The 14,408-nt window shown below is 53.6% G+C and overlaps 1 protein-coding gene across 1 annotated transcript in view; it reads left to right on the top strand.

The window, feature by feature from the left end:
• Positions 1–14,408, top strand: part of TJP3 (tight junction protein 3) — a 44,587-nt gene that overhangs the window by 19,931 nt on the left and 10,248 nt on the right. Inside the window, 10 exon segments of the mRNA XM_009193155.3 lie at positions 954–1,056; positions 1,280–1,634; positions 3,522–3,625; positions 7,078–7,237; positions 7,646–7,754; positions 9,157–9,215; positions 9,760–9,826; positions 10,056–10,212; positions 13,309–13,417; positions 13,653–13,890. Of these exon segments, the coding sequence (XP_009191419.2) occupies positions 954–1,056; positions 1,280–1,634; positions 3,522–3,625; positions 7,078–7,237; positions 7,646–7,754; positions 9,157–9,215; positions 9,760–9,826; positions 10,056–10,212; positions 13,309–13,417; positions 13,653–13,890 (1,461 nt within the window).

Genomic DNA, 14,408 nt, shown 5'->3' with positions numbered 1-14,408 from the left:
CCTGGTTAACATGGTGAAACCCCATCTCTACAAAAAAATACAAAAATTGGCTGGGCGCGGTGGCTCACGCCTGTAATTCCAGCACTTTGGGAGGCCGAGGCGGGCGGATCACAAGGTCAGGAGATCGAGACCACGGTGAAACCCCATCTCTACTAAAAATACAAAAAAAACCACATTAGCCAGGCGTGGTGGTGGGCGCCTGTAGTCCCAGCTACTCAGGAGGCTGAGGCGGGAGAATGGCGTGATCCCAGGAGGCGGAGCTTGTAGTGAGCCGAGATCGCGCCACTGCACTCCAGCCAGGGGGACAGAGCAAAACTCCGTCTCAAAAAAAAAGTACAAAAAATTAGCCGGGCGTGGGGGCGGGCCCCTGTAGTCCCAGCTTCTTGGGAGGCTGAGGCAGGAGAATGGCGTGAACCCGGGAACCAGAGCTTGCAGTGAGCCGAGATTGCGCCACAGCACTCCAGCCTGGGCGACAGAGCAAGACTCTGTCTCAAAAATAAAATAAAATAAAATAATATTAAATTAAATTAAAAAAACTAAAAAGTACAAAACTTAGCCAGGCGTGGTGGCGGGCACCTGTAGTCCCAGCTACTAGGAAGGCTGAGGCAGGAGGATCATTTGAAATGAGGAGGTGGAGGTTGCAGTGAATTGAGATCATGCTACTGCAATCCAGCCTGGGCAACAGAGTGAGACCCTGTCTCAAAAAAAAAAAAAAAAAAAAAAATGTTGCTTCCACCCTATGATTATAGTAGGTTCTACAATTGGCCCCATTTTACAGATGAGAAAACGGAGGCCCAGAAGGATGAATGTCTTTGTGAACCTAGGGACGCCAATGAATTAGAACCAGGCCTTGTAGACCTGGAGGTTCCAGAGACACCCCCTCCTCAGTGAGGGCTTGTTACGAGGGTCTCCCCTGCAAAGCCTCCTCCGTAAGACCCACCCACCTCTCTCAGGACAGGTGACCACATCGTTATGGTGAACGGGGTCTCCATGGAAAATGCCACCTCCACGTTTGTCATTCAGACACTCAAGACCTGCGCCAAGATGGCCAACATTGTGAGTAGGCAGCCCCTGGCATGGCCGGCGTCTCTGACCCCAGCCTGGGTCCTGCCGCTGTAGAGGTTGTAAGCTTCAGAGAGCAACAAGTCATCTTCTCATCTTACACTTTGGACATTGAGGTCCAGAGAGAGACTGGTGTCGCCCAGGGTCACCTGGGGGCTGAGCAGAGCCTCCCCCAGCCCTTCCTGTAGCTGAGCCCTCCTGTCCCTTCCTCTAACAGACAGTGAAACGTCCCCGGAGGATCCAGCTGCCCACCACCACCAAGGCCAGCCCCTCCGGCCCAGGGCATCGGGACTCGGACGAGGACGATGGGCCACACCGGGTGGAGGAGGTGGACCAGGGCCAGGGCTATGATGGTGACTCATCCAGTGGCTCCGGCCACTCCTGGGACGAGCGCTCCCGCCGGCAGAGGCCTGGTCGCCGGGGCCGGGCCAGCAGCCATGGGCGTAGGAGCCCGGGTGGTGACTCTGAGGCCAACGGGTTGGCCCTGGTATCTGGCTTTAAGCGGCTGCCACGGCAGGATGTGCAGATGAAGCCCGTGAAGTCGGTTCTGGTAAAGAGGAGAGACAGCGAAGGTGAGGCGGGAGGTCAGGCACGATCAGAACTGGACACAGGGCACTGTGGTCGGGTGGGCGACGGTTTCAGGCACTCCTCCTGCCTCAGGCTTCCTAGTGACTGGGACTACAGGCACTCGCCACCATGCCTGGCTCATTTTTGTATTTTTAGACGAGACAGAGTTTCACCATGCTGGCCAGGTTGGTTTTGAACTCCTGACCTCAGGTGATCCCCTGCCTTGGCCTCCCATAGTGCTGGTATTGCAGGCGTGAGCCACCGTGTCCGGCCTGGAGGCTACAACTACACCTGGCATCTTCTTGCTCCTCACTCCCCCCACCACAAATCCCCACTTTTCCCCTTTTCTGTCCCTTTCTCCCTGTCTGCATTTCATATATTCTGTCTAGCTCTTTCTCTGTGAACCTGGTGGTCCCTCATTCTGGGCTGGGTTAAGCCATATCACCTGTCAGCCACTTGAGGCCCAGAACCATTTTATCACCATGTCCCCTCCCCGATCCCCAGAACCGCTGCTTAGGCCACCTCACTTAGCAAAAGGGACTCAGCAAGTGGGATGGAGTGAAGGACCCTGAGCTCGGAGGTGATCCTGGATGATGTGGGAGGCCCAATATCACCACAGCGTCCTTATAAGAGGAGGCCTGGGCTGGGCGCGGTGGCTCAAGCCTGTAATCCCAGCACTTTGGGAGGCCGAGACGGGCGGATCATGAGGTCAGGAGATCGAGATCATCCTGGCTAACACAGTGAAACCCCATCTCTACTAAAAAAAAAAATACAAAAAACTAGCCGGGCGAGGTGGTGGGCGCCTGTAGTCCCAGCTACTCGGGAGGCTGAGGCAGGAGAATGGCGTAGACCCGGGAGGCGGAGCTTGCAGTGAGCTGAGATCTGGCCACTGCACTCCAGCCTGGGCGACAGAGCGAGACTCCGTCTAAAAAAATATAAAAAAATAAAAAATAAAAAATAAATTTAAAAAAAAGAAAAAAAAAAGAGGAGGCCTGGCTGAGTGTGGTGGCTGACGCCTGTAATCCTAACACTTTGGGAGGCCAAGGCAGGCGGATCACTTGAGGCCAGGAGTTTGAGACCAGCCTGACCAATATGGTGGAACCCTGTTCCTACTAAAAATACAAAAATTAGCCAGGCGTGGTGGCATGTACCTGTAATCCCAGCTACCTGGGAGGCTGAGGAATGAGAATTGCTTGAACCCGGGAGGCGGAGGTTGCAGTGAACCGAGATTTCGCCACTGCACTCCAGCCCAGGTGATAACAGTGAGACTCATTCTCGAAAAAAATTAAAAAATAAAAAATAGGCCGGGCGTGGTGGCTCAAGCCTGTAATCCCAGCACTTTGGGAGGCCGAGACGGGCAGATCACGAGGTCAGGAGATCAAGACCATCCTGGCTAACCAGGTGAAACCCCGTCTCTACTAAAAAATACAAAAAACTAGCCGGGCGAGGTGGCGGGCACCTGTAGTCCCAGCTACTCGGGAGGCTGAGGCAGGAGAATGGTGTAAACCCGGGAGGTGGAGCTTGCAGTGAGCTCAGATCCGGCCACCGCACTCCAGCCTGGGTGACAGAGCGAGACTCCGTCTCAAAAAAAAAATAAAATAAAATAAAAAATAAAAATGGAAACAATTATGATGTCAGGAGCAATATCATACCCTTAGCCTGGGCATGGCAACATCACGAGCGGCAGGTGACATGGTGTCCCCGCCCTCTGGAGATGTCATTGACACTTTCAGATCTTAGATCCCACAGGCGACATCGCCGTTCTCATTATGATGCCATCAAAGTGTTAGGAAGGGAGGGCCCACACCTGGACTCTGTCCTTGCAACAGGAGAATGCCCCCAGGCACCCGTTTCCAGAGTCCTGCCTCAGTTTCCCTCCTCCCCCCTTACAGAGTTCGGTGTCAAGCTGGGCAGTCAGATCTTCATCAAGCACATTACAGATTCGGGCCTGGCTGCCCGGCACGGTGGGCTGCATGAAGGAGATCTCATTCTACAGGTGAGGCCGGGCTGCTTATCCTATGGGAAGGGAGACCAAGGCAGGGTGGGGACGGGCAGTACCACTGAGTCATACAGCAACGACAGCAGAGCTGGGCCCCAAACCATTTACCTTCAGTGTTGTTGCTCATATCTCAAAGGTTGCAGATGGCCACGCATAAAACCACCTTTCCTGGCCAGGCGTGGTGGCTTACGCCTGTAATTGCAGCACTTTGGGAGGCCATGGCGGGCGGATCATGAGGTCAGGAGATGGAGATCATCCTGGCTAACACGGGGGTCAGGAGATCGAGATCATCCTGGCTAACAGAGATCATCCTGGCTAACATGGTGAAACCCCGTCTCTACTAAAAAAAATATAAAAAAATTAGCCGGGCACAATGGCGGGTGCCTGTAGTCTCAGCTACTTGGGAGGCTGAGCGCCACTGCACTCCAGCCTGGGAGACAGAGCGAGACTCCATCTCAAAAAAAAAACAAACAAAAAAACCACCCTTCTCTCCAGCTACTGCTAATCCATGGCCAAATGTCGGTTTCTAGTATCCTCATGGAGTTGTCTGTTTCTAATACCCTCTAGCTTTGATGTGCATCAGAGAATCATGTGGGCAGCTGATTCCTGGACCTACCCTAGAGGGACCTCCTGACCTCGTGGATCCGCCTCGCCTCGGCCTCCCCCAAAGTGCTGGGATTACAGGCTTGAGCCACCGGGCTACCGCCGAGTTGTCTGTTTCTATCAATCTCTAGCTTTGATGTGCATCAGAGAATCATGTGGGCAGCTGATTCCTGGACCTACCCTAGACGGCTGGATGCTAATGACCCAGTCACCATGTTTAGGGGAGCTGCCCTGCCCTAAAGGATGGTTTCTTTCTGGATTCTTCCCCTGAAAATCTGTTTCTAGTGACTCCTAGTGTTTGATTTCCAAACTGCTTTCAGCTGGTTATTTTCAGTGTCTTTAAAAAGTTATCTGTTTCTTTTCTATTTTTTTTTTGAGACAGAGTCTTGCTCTGTTGCCCAGGCTGGAGTGCAGTGGCACAATCTCGGCTCACTGCAACCTCCGCCTCCCGGGTTCAAGTGATTCTCCTGCCTCAGCCTCCCGAGTAGCTGGGATTACAGGTGCCCACCATCACACCCAGCTAATGTTTGTATTTTTAGTAAACACGGGGTTTCACCATGTTGGCCAGGCTGGTCTCGAACTCCTGACCTCAGGCAATCCACCCATCTCGGCCTCCCAAGGTGTTGGGATTACAGGCGTGAGCCACTGCTTCTGGCTAAGTTATCTGTTTCTAGTGACCTGAGCAACTGTGTTTCTAGTGTGCTGCAGCAGACACCAGAAATAGAGAACTTGGTGGGGGTTACTAGAAATTTACAATCCCAGAGCCAGGCCTGGTGGCTCACGCCTATAATCCCAGCACTTTGGGAGGCCGAGGCAGGAGGATCTCTTGAGCCCAGGAATTCAAGCCCAGCCTGGGCAACAGAGTGAGACCCCATCTCTACAAAAAAGAAAATTAGTGGTGCCACACACCTGTGGTCCCAGCTACTTGGAGGCTGAGGTGGGAGGATCACCTGAGCCTGGGAAGTTAAGGCTACAGTGATCTTGAGCTGTGATGATGCCACTGTACTCCAGCCTGGGCGACAGAGCAAGACCCTGTCTCAAAAATAAATAAATAAATAAATAAATAAATAAATAAATAAATAAAATGCCAGGTGTAGTGGCTTATGCCTGTAATCCCAGTACTGTAGGAGGCTGAGATAGGAGGACTGCTTGAGCCCAGAAGTTTGAGACCAACCTGGGCAACATAGCAAGATGGCCATCTCTATTTAAAAAAGGCCGAGTGGCGTGGCTCAAGCCTGTAATCCCAGCACTTTGGGAGGCCGAGGCAGTGAGATCATGAGGTCAGGAGATCGGAACTATCCTGGCTAACAGTGAAACCCCATCTCTACTAAAAATACAAAAACTAGCCGAGGCCGAAGTGGCGACCTGTGGTCCCAGCATCTCGGGAGGCTGAGGCAGAGAATGGCGTAAACCCGGGAGGCTTGCAGTGAGCTGAGATCCGGCCTGCCTCCAACCTGGGCGCAAGGCCAGACTCAGTCTCAAAAAAAAAAAAAAAAAAAAAAAGGTGGCCGGTAGCGATGGCTCCCACGCCTGTAATCTAACTTACTTTGGGAGGCGAGGAGGCAGGCGAGGATCCACAAAGTCAGGAGATTGAGACCATCCTGGCTAACCACGGTGAAACCCGATCTCTACTAAAAATACAAAAATTAGCCCGAGGCGTGGTGAATTTGCATGCCTGTATTCCCAGCTACCACGGAGTCGGCAGGAGAATGGCGTGAACCCAGGGCCCGGGCTTGCAGTGAGCTGAGATCCGGCCACTGCATGCCAGCCCTGGGCATGGGAGACTCATGCAAAAAAAAAAAAAAAAAAAAGGTAAAAAAAACAAAACTAAATTAGAAGAAACCAACAATCCCCAGGGTTACTGAAAATAAACCTGCCAAGGGAAAATGTTAGAAGTGGGTTTTTGGGGCTACTGGAGATGACATTAAGTTCTTTCTTTCTTTTTTTTTGAGATGGAGTTTTGCTCTTGTTACCCTGGCTGGAGTGCAATGGCGCGATCTCGGCCGCCCTCCCAAAGTGCTGGGATTACAGGCATGAGGCACCGCACCCGGCTGACATTAAGTTCTTTCTAGGAATTGTGTGTTTCTAATCTACCTCCAGATGACTTTTCCTTTCTTTCTTTCTTTTTTCTTTCCTTTTTGATATGGAGTGTTTCTCTGTCACCCAGGCTGGAGTGCAGTGGTGGGATCTTGGCTCACTGCAACCTCTGCCTCCCGGGTTAAAGTGATTCTCCTGTCTCAGTCTCCTGAGTAGCTGGGACCACAGGCGCCCCCCACCACGCCCGGCTAATTTTTGTATTTTTAGTAGAGACAGGGTTTCACAACGTTGGCCAGGCTGGTCTCGAACTCCTGACCTCAAGTGATCCGTCTGCCTCTGCCTCCCAAAGTGCTGGCATTACAGGCGTGAGCCACCGCACCCAGCCCTAGATGTCTGCTTCTAGTTATGTCCCAGAAGATTGGGTATTTCTAGTATCTTTTAAGTATCTGATACTCCTTCTTCTCCAATTAGAGTTGTTTATAATGTCACCCTCACATCTGTTCCTAGTATCCCCTGAGAAATTTCCACTTTTGGTAAGAAAGGAGAGTCAACCTGTTTCTCATTTTCTCCAGTGTCTCCCACCCCTGGATGTTCTAAGGAACATTTTCTGTTTCTAGAATTTGGTGATCAGTTCTTGGTGTGGTCTCCACTCACAGCAGGAATCCAATTCTAACGTTTTCCTTAGGGTGTGTCTGTTTTTAGCAACCCCTGGGGGAATTGTCTGTTTCTAGTTCCCCCACCAAACTGTTTCTACTGTCTCCCGTCTCTCATTAACTCACTTCCTCTCTTTCATTCCTGGTCCCTTTCAGATCAACGGGGTGTCCAGCCAGAACCTGTCACTGAGTGACACCCGGCGACTGATCGAGAAGTCGGAAGGGAAGCTAAGCCTGCTGGTGCTGAGAGATCGCGGGCAGTTCCTGGTGAACATGCCACCTGCTGTGAGTGACAGCGACAGCTCGCCGTTGGAGGGTGAGGACGCAGAGGATAGGCCCTGGGAGGGGGTTGAATGGACGGCAGGGAAGGCAGGAAGCCCCAGGCAGGGCCAAGGACAAACCAGTGAGCCTGGTCCCTAGAGGCTCAGAGAGTGGCAGGAACTTGCCAAAGGCCACACAGAAAGTCAGGAGTACAGGGGGGCGATCTTGGCTCACTGCAAACTCCGCCTCCTGGGTTCAAGTGATTCTCATGCCTCAGCCTCCTGGGTAGCTGGGATTATAGGTGTGAGCCACCGTGCCCACCTCCAGAGCTGAATATTCTAACTGAGCTTCTGACTTTGGTCTAGGGCCCTTTGTTTAGAGGGGTCTTGATATGCCCCTCTGTAAAATGGGTCCAGTCTGGAAGGCGTGACCATGGCTGATGAGATGTCCTCTCCCCCTGCAGACATCTCGGACCTCACCTCGGAGCTATCGCAGGCACCACCATCCCACATCCCGCCACCACCCCGGCATGCTCAGCGGAGCCCCGAGGCCAGCCAGACCGACTCTCCCGTGTAAGTATCACCCGTCAGAATAGTCGATGGGAGGGAGAGGGGAATGCGGGCGTAGCTTTCCAACTGGGGGTAACCTTGAGGATGCAGTCCTGTATTTCTAGCACCTGCCTCAAAACACCTCTAGCCTCTACCCATTACCCAGTTCCAAAGCCATGTCCACATTTGTAGGTGTTGGTTACAGCAGCACCCCACTTCTTAGTATCAAACTCTGCCTTAGGCTGGGAGCGGTGGCTCACGCCTGTAATCTCAGCACTTTGGGAGGCTGAGGAAGGTCGATCATCTGAGGACAGGAGTTCGAGACCAGCCTGGCCCAACATGGTGAAACCCTGTCTCTACTAAAATACCAAAATTAGCCCGGCGTGGTGCCAGGTGCCTGTAATCCCAGCTGCTTGGGAGGCTGAGGCAGGAAAATCGCTTGAACCCAGGAAATGGAGTTTGCAGTGAGCCGACATCATGTCATTACACTCCAGCCTGGGCGACCACAGCAAAACTCCGTCTCAAAAAAAAATTTTTTTTTTCCTCTATTTATTTATTTGTTTTGAGACTGAGTCATGTGAGACTGGCTAATTTTCGTATTTTTGGTAGACATGGGGGCTGTGTTGCCCAGCTATGTTGCCCAGGCTGGTCTTGAACTCCTGGGCTCAAGCATTTGGCCTGTCTCAGCCTCCCAAAGTGCTGGGATTACACGTGTGAGCCACCACGCCCAGCCCAGATAAATTACAATTCTGTTTATTTTGTTTATTTATTTGTTTTTTTGGAGACAAGGTCTCGTTCTGTCGCCCAGGCTGGAGTGCAGTGGCGTGATCTTGGCTCACTGCAACCTCTGCCTCCCGGGTTCAGGCAATTATCCTGCCTTAACCTCCTGCGTAGCTGGGATTACAGACACCCACCATCATGCCTGGCTAATTTTTGTATTTTTTTTTTTTTTTTTTGAGACGGAGTCTTACTCTGTCGCCCAGGCTAGAGTGCAGTGGCAGGATCGCAGCTCACTGCAAGCTCCGCCTCCCGGGTTTCCGCCATTCTCCTGCCTCAGCCTCCCGAATAGCTGGGACTACAGGTGCCCGCCACCGTGCCCGGCTAGTTTTTTGTATTTTTTAAGTAGAGACGGGGTTTCACCGTGTTAGCCAGGATGGTCTCGATCTCCTGACCTCGTGATCCGCCCGTCTCGGCCTCCCAAAGTGCTGGGATTACAGGCTTGAGCCACCGCGCCCGGCCTAATTTTTGTATTTTTGTAGAGACAGGGTTTAACCTTGTTGGCCACCTGACCTCAGGTGATCCACCCGCCTTGACCTCCCAAAATGCTAGGATTACAGGCGTGAACCACCGCAACCGGCCTAAAATTCTTTTTAAAATGGCCCCTTGACATCTACCCCTACTTCACTCCCAATGTGTTCCCCACCAGGGAGAGCCCCCGGCTTCGGCGGGAAAGTTCAGTCGATTCCAGAACCATCTCGGAACCAGGTGAGCAACAGGCAGGTGGGTGGTGACTCTGAGCACCCCATCCCTGATACTTCTTTTTTGAGACACAGTCTCCCTCTGTCGCCCAGGCTGGGGTGCAGAGGCGCCATCTCAGCTCACCGAAACCTCCGCCCCTCCAGGTTTAAGCAATTCTCTGCCTCAGCCTCCGGAGTAGCTGAGATTACAGGCGCCCGCCACCACGCCCAGCTAATTTTTTTGTATTTTTAGTAGAGACGGGGTTTCACCATCTTGGCCAGGCTGGTCTTGAACTCCTGACCTCGTGATCCACCCACCTCGGCCTCCCAAAGTGCTGGGATTACAGGCATGAGCCACCGCGCCTGGCCAATTCCTGATATTTCTGATCCCCGACAGCAAGGCTGTGCCAGGCAGAGCCGGGGGAGGTTGGCCTGAGCCAAAGTGGTGAGACATGGTTTCCTGAGAAGGACTCGAGGTGGGTGATGGTCCTTCCAGGATGAGGACATAAAGCAAAGGTTTGGAGACTGGACCGAGCCAGTGTGCTGGGGAAAGACTGGCTTTTCCCTTTCAGAGTTGCCCAGGGAAAGCAGCTATGACATCTACAGAGTGCCCAGCAGCCAGAGCATGGAGGATCGCGGGTATGTGCGCCAGAAGAAAGCCCACCCGCTCGAAACTCCTGCATCTCAGGCTGCCTCCCTCATCAGCGCAGTCCTGCCTGCTTGTATCCCTTGTGTTGAGTGGGACAATTAAGTGGGGATTTGAGGGAAACCAAGGCCTGGAGGGGGCGGGGGCTTTCCCAAGGACAATGCTGAGCCCTCCCCCTGTCCGCCCACTCTGGTCTGACGCCCCCTCTCCCTCCCCTTGCAGGTATAGCCCCGACACACGGGTGGTCCGCTTCCTCAAGGGCAAGAGCATCGGGCTGCGGCTGGCCGGGGGCAATGACGTGGGCATCTTCGTGTCCGGGGTGCAGGCGGGCAGCCCGGCTGATGGACAGGGCATCCAGGAGGGAGATCAGATCTTGCAGGTACTACCGGGGCCGCCGGCCAGCCCCACCGGTCATGGGCGTGTCGTGTGCTAGGTCCTGCCCTTGTTTGCTACAACTTGTGGGTCCTCCCCTTGGGTCCACCCTGGGGACTGTTGAGACCCTAGATGTGTATTTCAGCATTTTAATATCCCCTTCGCTGTGTCACGATCTGGCTGATGTCACGACCTTATCTTCCAGGTCATGACGTCATCGTCCAGTCACAACCTCCTTGTCTGTGCCTTGACCGTATCCGGGTTCATCTTTTTTGTTTGTTTGTTTTTGAGACGGAGTTTTGCTCTTGTTGCCCAGGCTGCAGTGCAGTGGTGCGATCTCGGCTCACCACAACCTCTGCCTGCCAGGTTCAAGCGATTCTTCTGCCTCACCTCCTAAGTAGCTGGGATTACAGGTGCCCACCACCACGCCCGGCTGATTTTTATATTTTTAGTAGAGATGAGTTTTCGCCATATTGGCCAGGCTGGTCTCAAACTCCTGACCTCAGGTGATCCACCTGCCTCAGCTTCCCAAGTAGCTGAGATTACAGGCATAAGCCACTGCGCCTGGCTAACTTTTTTTTTTTGAGATGGAGTCTTGCTCTGACACCCAGGCTGGAGTGCAGTGGTGTGATCTCGGCTCACTGCAAGCTCCGCCTCCCGGGTTTAAGGGATCATCCTGCCTCAGCCTCCCAAGTAGCTGGGATTACAGGTGTGCGCCACCATGCCCAGCTAATTTTTGTATTTTTAGTAGAGATGGGGTTTCACCATGTTGGCCGGGCTGGTCTTGAACTCCTGGCCTCAAGTGATCCACCCACCTCAGCCTCCCAAAGTGCTGGGATTACAGGCGCCGGCCACCGCGCCCGGCTAATTTTTTGTATTTTTAGTAGAGACGGGGTTTCACCGTGGTCTCGATCTCCTGACCTTGTGATCCGCCCGCCTCGGCCTCCCAAAGTGCTGGGATTACAGGCGTGAGCCACCGCGCCTGGCCACAATCTTCTTGTTCATGTCATATGACCTTGTCCATGTGACAACCTTGTTATCAATGTCACAGTCTCCTTGTTATCAACATCAGGACTTTGTCTGGGCCATAACCTCATTGCCTATGTCATGACCTTGTCTGGGTCACAATCCTCTTGTTCCTGACGTGGCTGTGTTGACTGCGTCATGACCGTCTCGTATGTCCTAATCGTGTGGTCAGGTCACGGATCATTCTCGTATGATCTCCATGTCCATGTACAGTCATTTTCTGTGCCACCACCCCCTATGTCTGTGTTGTGACCTTGCTTGGGTCCTGCCTTCATAACAGTGTCATAACTACCTCCAGCCCTTCATCATCCCCCCATCTCTGTCCTTGCCTCATCTCATCCCCAGGCTATCTCCCCTGTCCCTTGCACAAGTTCACTCACCAAGTCGCACCCCCAGTTTGCTCTCATGACCTTGTTTGTGTCTTGACCTTGCAGTGTGAGTTGTGATTCGTGAGGGAGTCACAGCTCCCCACTTTCCATGTCCTCAGCCCACTGGCTGGGTGACAACTTGATGCCAAGTTGCCTGAGGGTCATGGTATTTTTTAGTGTATTTCTACTCAGTTTGCTTGTGGGATTCTAACCTTGACATCCATGTCATGACCCCGAGAGTAGGTGTCTGTGCTCACAGGCTGTGTCTATATATTGCTGTCCCTATTATGACCCTGAGAGCAGGTGGCTGTGTCTGTCCTCTAATATATTTAAGAGTCCCTGGTGTAGGTCTGAGGCAGGTGTGTTGCGTCCTGAGGTCCTGAGGGCGAGGTGGCTGTGTCTGTATATTGCGTCCCTGTTGTGACTCTGAGAGCAGGTGGCTGTGTCTGTATATTGCTGTCCATGTCACAACCCCGAGAGCAGGTGGCTATGTCTGTGTATTGCTCTCCCTGTCATGACCCTGAGAGCAGGTGGCTGTGTCTGTGTATTGCTGTCCATGTGTCACAACCCGAGGAGCAAGGTGGCTGTGTCTGTATATTGCTGTCCCTGTTGTGACCCTGAGAGCAGGTGGCTATGTCTATATATTGCTGTCCCTGTCACGACCCTGAGAGCAGGTGGCTGTGTCTGTATATTGCTGTCCATGTCATGACCCTGAGATAGGTGTCTGTGTCCACAGGCTGTGCACATATATTGCTGTCCCTGTTATGACCCTGAGAGCAGGTGGCTGTGTCTGTATATTGCCGTCCCTGTCGTGACTCTGAGAGCAGGTGGCTGTGTCTGTATATTGCTGTCCATGTCACAACCCCAAGAGCAGGTGGCTGTGTCTGTATATTGCTGTCCCTGTCGCGACCCTGACAGCAGGTGGCTGTGTCCATTGGCTGCGTCCGTGTATTGTTGTCCTTGTCATGATCCTGATGGTAGGCATCTGTGACCCACTGTGTGTCCATATATTGTTGTCCCTGTCACGACCTTGTGACTACTGTGATTATGTCTGAATTCTTTTTTTTTTTTTTTTTTTTTGAGACGGAGTCTCGCTCTGTCGCCCAAGCTGGAGTGCAGTGGCGCGATCCTGGCTCACTGCAAGCTCCGCCTCCTGGGTTGACGCCATTCTCCTGCCTCAGCCTCCCGAGTAGCTGGAACTACAGGCGCCCGCCACCGCGCCCGGCTCATTTTTTGTATTTTTAGTAGAGACAGGGTTTCACCATGGTCTCGATCTCCTGACCTTGTGATCCACCCGCCTCGGCCTCCCAAAGTGCTGGGATTACAGGCGTGAGCCACCGCGCCCGGCCGTCTGAATTCTTTTGAGCATTTCACAGTTTCCACCGAGCTCCATGCCATGACCTCTGTTCCCATGTTTTGATACTGACAACCCACCATGACTTGGTTATCTGAGGGCCAGCGCAGTGCCTGTGCCCGTGTTTCTGTGTCAAAACCCTTGTATCCTTATGATGCCACCAGCTATCTGTGTCACACATCACACAGCCATAGGGTGATACCCCAGTCAGAAAGCCCTCTGGGAACTGCCGGGGCCCTTGGAAGCAGCTCTAGAAGCCATTGGGGCTGAGTTTTGCCCAGAGGAAGGTCCAGGATCTCATGCACGGCCAGGAGGTACCGGAGCTTGGTCTATAGCTGTGCCCGCTTTCTGGCAGGTGAATGACGTGCCATTCCAGAACCTGACACGGGAGGAGGCGGTGCAGTTCCTGCTGGGGCTGCCACCGGGCGAGGAGATGGAGCTGGTGACGCAGCGGAAGCAGGACAGTGAGTGCGTGTGGATGTGGGTGTGCCTGTGTGTGTCGGCGGGGGACCTGGCTGTGTGGCCTGGTGGCGAGTGCAGGGGTGTGGTTGAATCTGCATCTCTGCACCCTCCATCCCTCTCCCCAGCCCCTGCAGGGACAGTGCCCAAGTCTCCTGGGTGGGTTCCCTCCAGCCAGACCCACTCTCCGCAGGGGAGGGCTCAGATCGGGCAGCTCATGCGGCCTTCTGCTCTCCCCAGTTTTCTGGAAAATGGTGCAGTCCCGCGTGGGCGACTCCTTCTACATCCGCACTCACTTTGAGCTGGAGCCCAGCCCACCATCCGGCCTGGGCTTCACCCGTGGCGATGTCTTCCACGTGCTGGACACGCTGTACCCGGGCCCCGAGCAGAGCCACGCGCGAGGAGGCCACTGGCTGGCGGTGCGCATGGGTCGTGACCTGCGGGAGCAAGAGCGGGGCGTCATTCCCAACCAGAGCAGGTGGGGACTGCGCACCCCTGTAGCGGGGCCCTTCTGCTTCAGCCTCAGTCTCCCCATTAGAAATGGGCTCGCTATCGGCCGGGCGCGGTGGCTCACGCCTGTAATCCCAGCACTCTGGGAGGCCGAGGTGGGTGGATCACGAGGTCAGGAGATTGAGACCATCCTGGCTAACACGGTGAAACCCCATCTCTACTAAAAATACAGAAAAATAAAAAGCCAGGTTGGTGACAGACGCCTGTAGTCCCAGCTACTCCGGAGGCTGAGGCAGGAGAATGGCGTGAACCCGGGAGGCGGAGCTTGCAGTGAGCCGAGATCTCGCCACTGCACTCCAGCCTGGGCGACAGAGCGAGACTCCGTCTCAAAAAAAAAAAAAATTAGCCGGGCACGGTGGCGGGCGCCTGTAATCCCAGCTACTTGGGAGGCTGAGGCAGGAGAATTGCTTGAACCCAGGAGGCAGAGGTTGTAGTGAGCTGAGATTGTGCCACTGCACTCCAACCCACTCCAGCATGGACAACAGA

This window comes from Papio anubis, chromosome 20 (genome assembly GCF_008728515.1).
Source record: "Papio anubis isolate 15944 chromosome 20, Panubis1.0, whole genome shotgun sequence".
NCBI lineage: Eukaryota > Metazoa > Chordata > Mammalia > Primates > Cercopithecidae > Papio > Papio anubis.
This window is presented reverse-complemented; position numbering and strand designations above follow the sequence as displayed.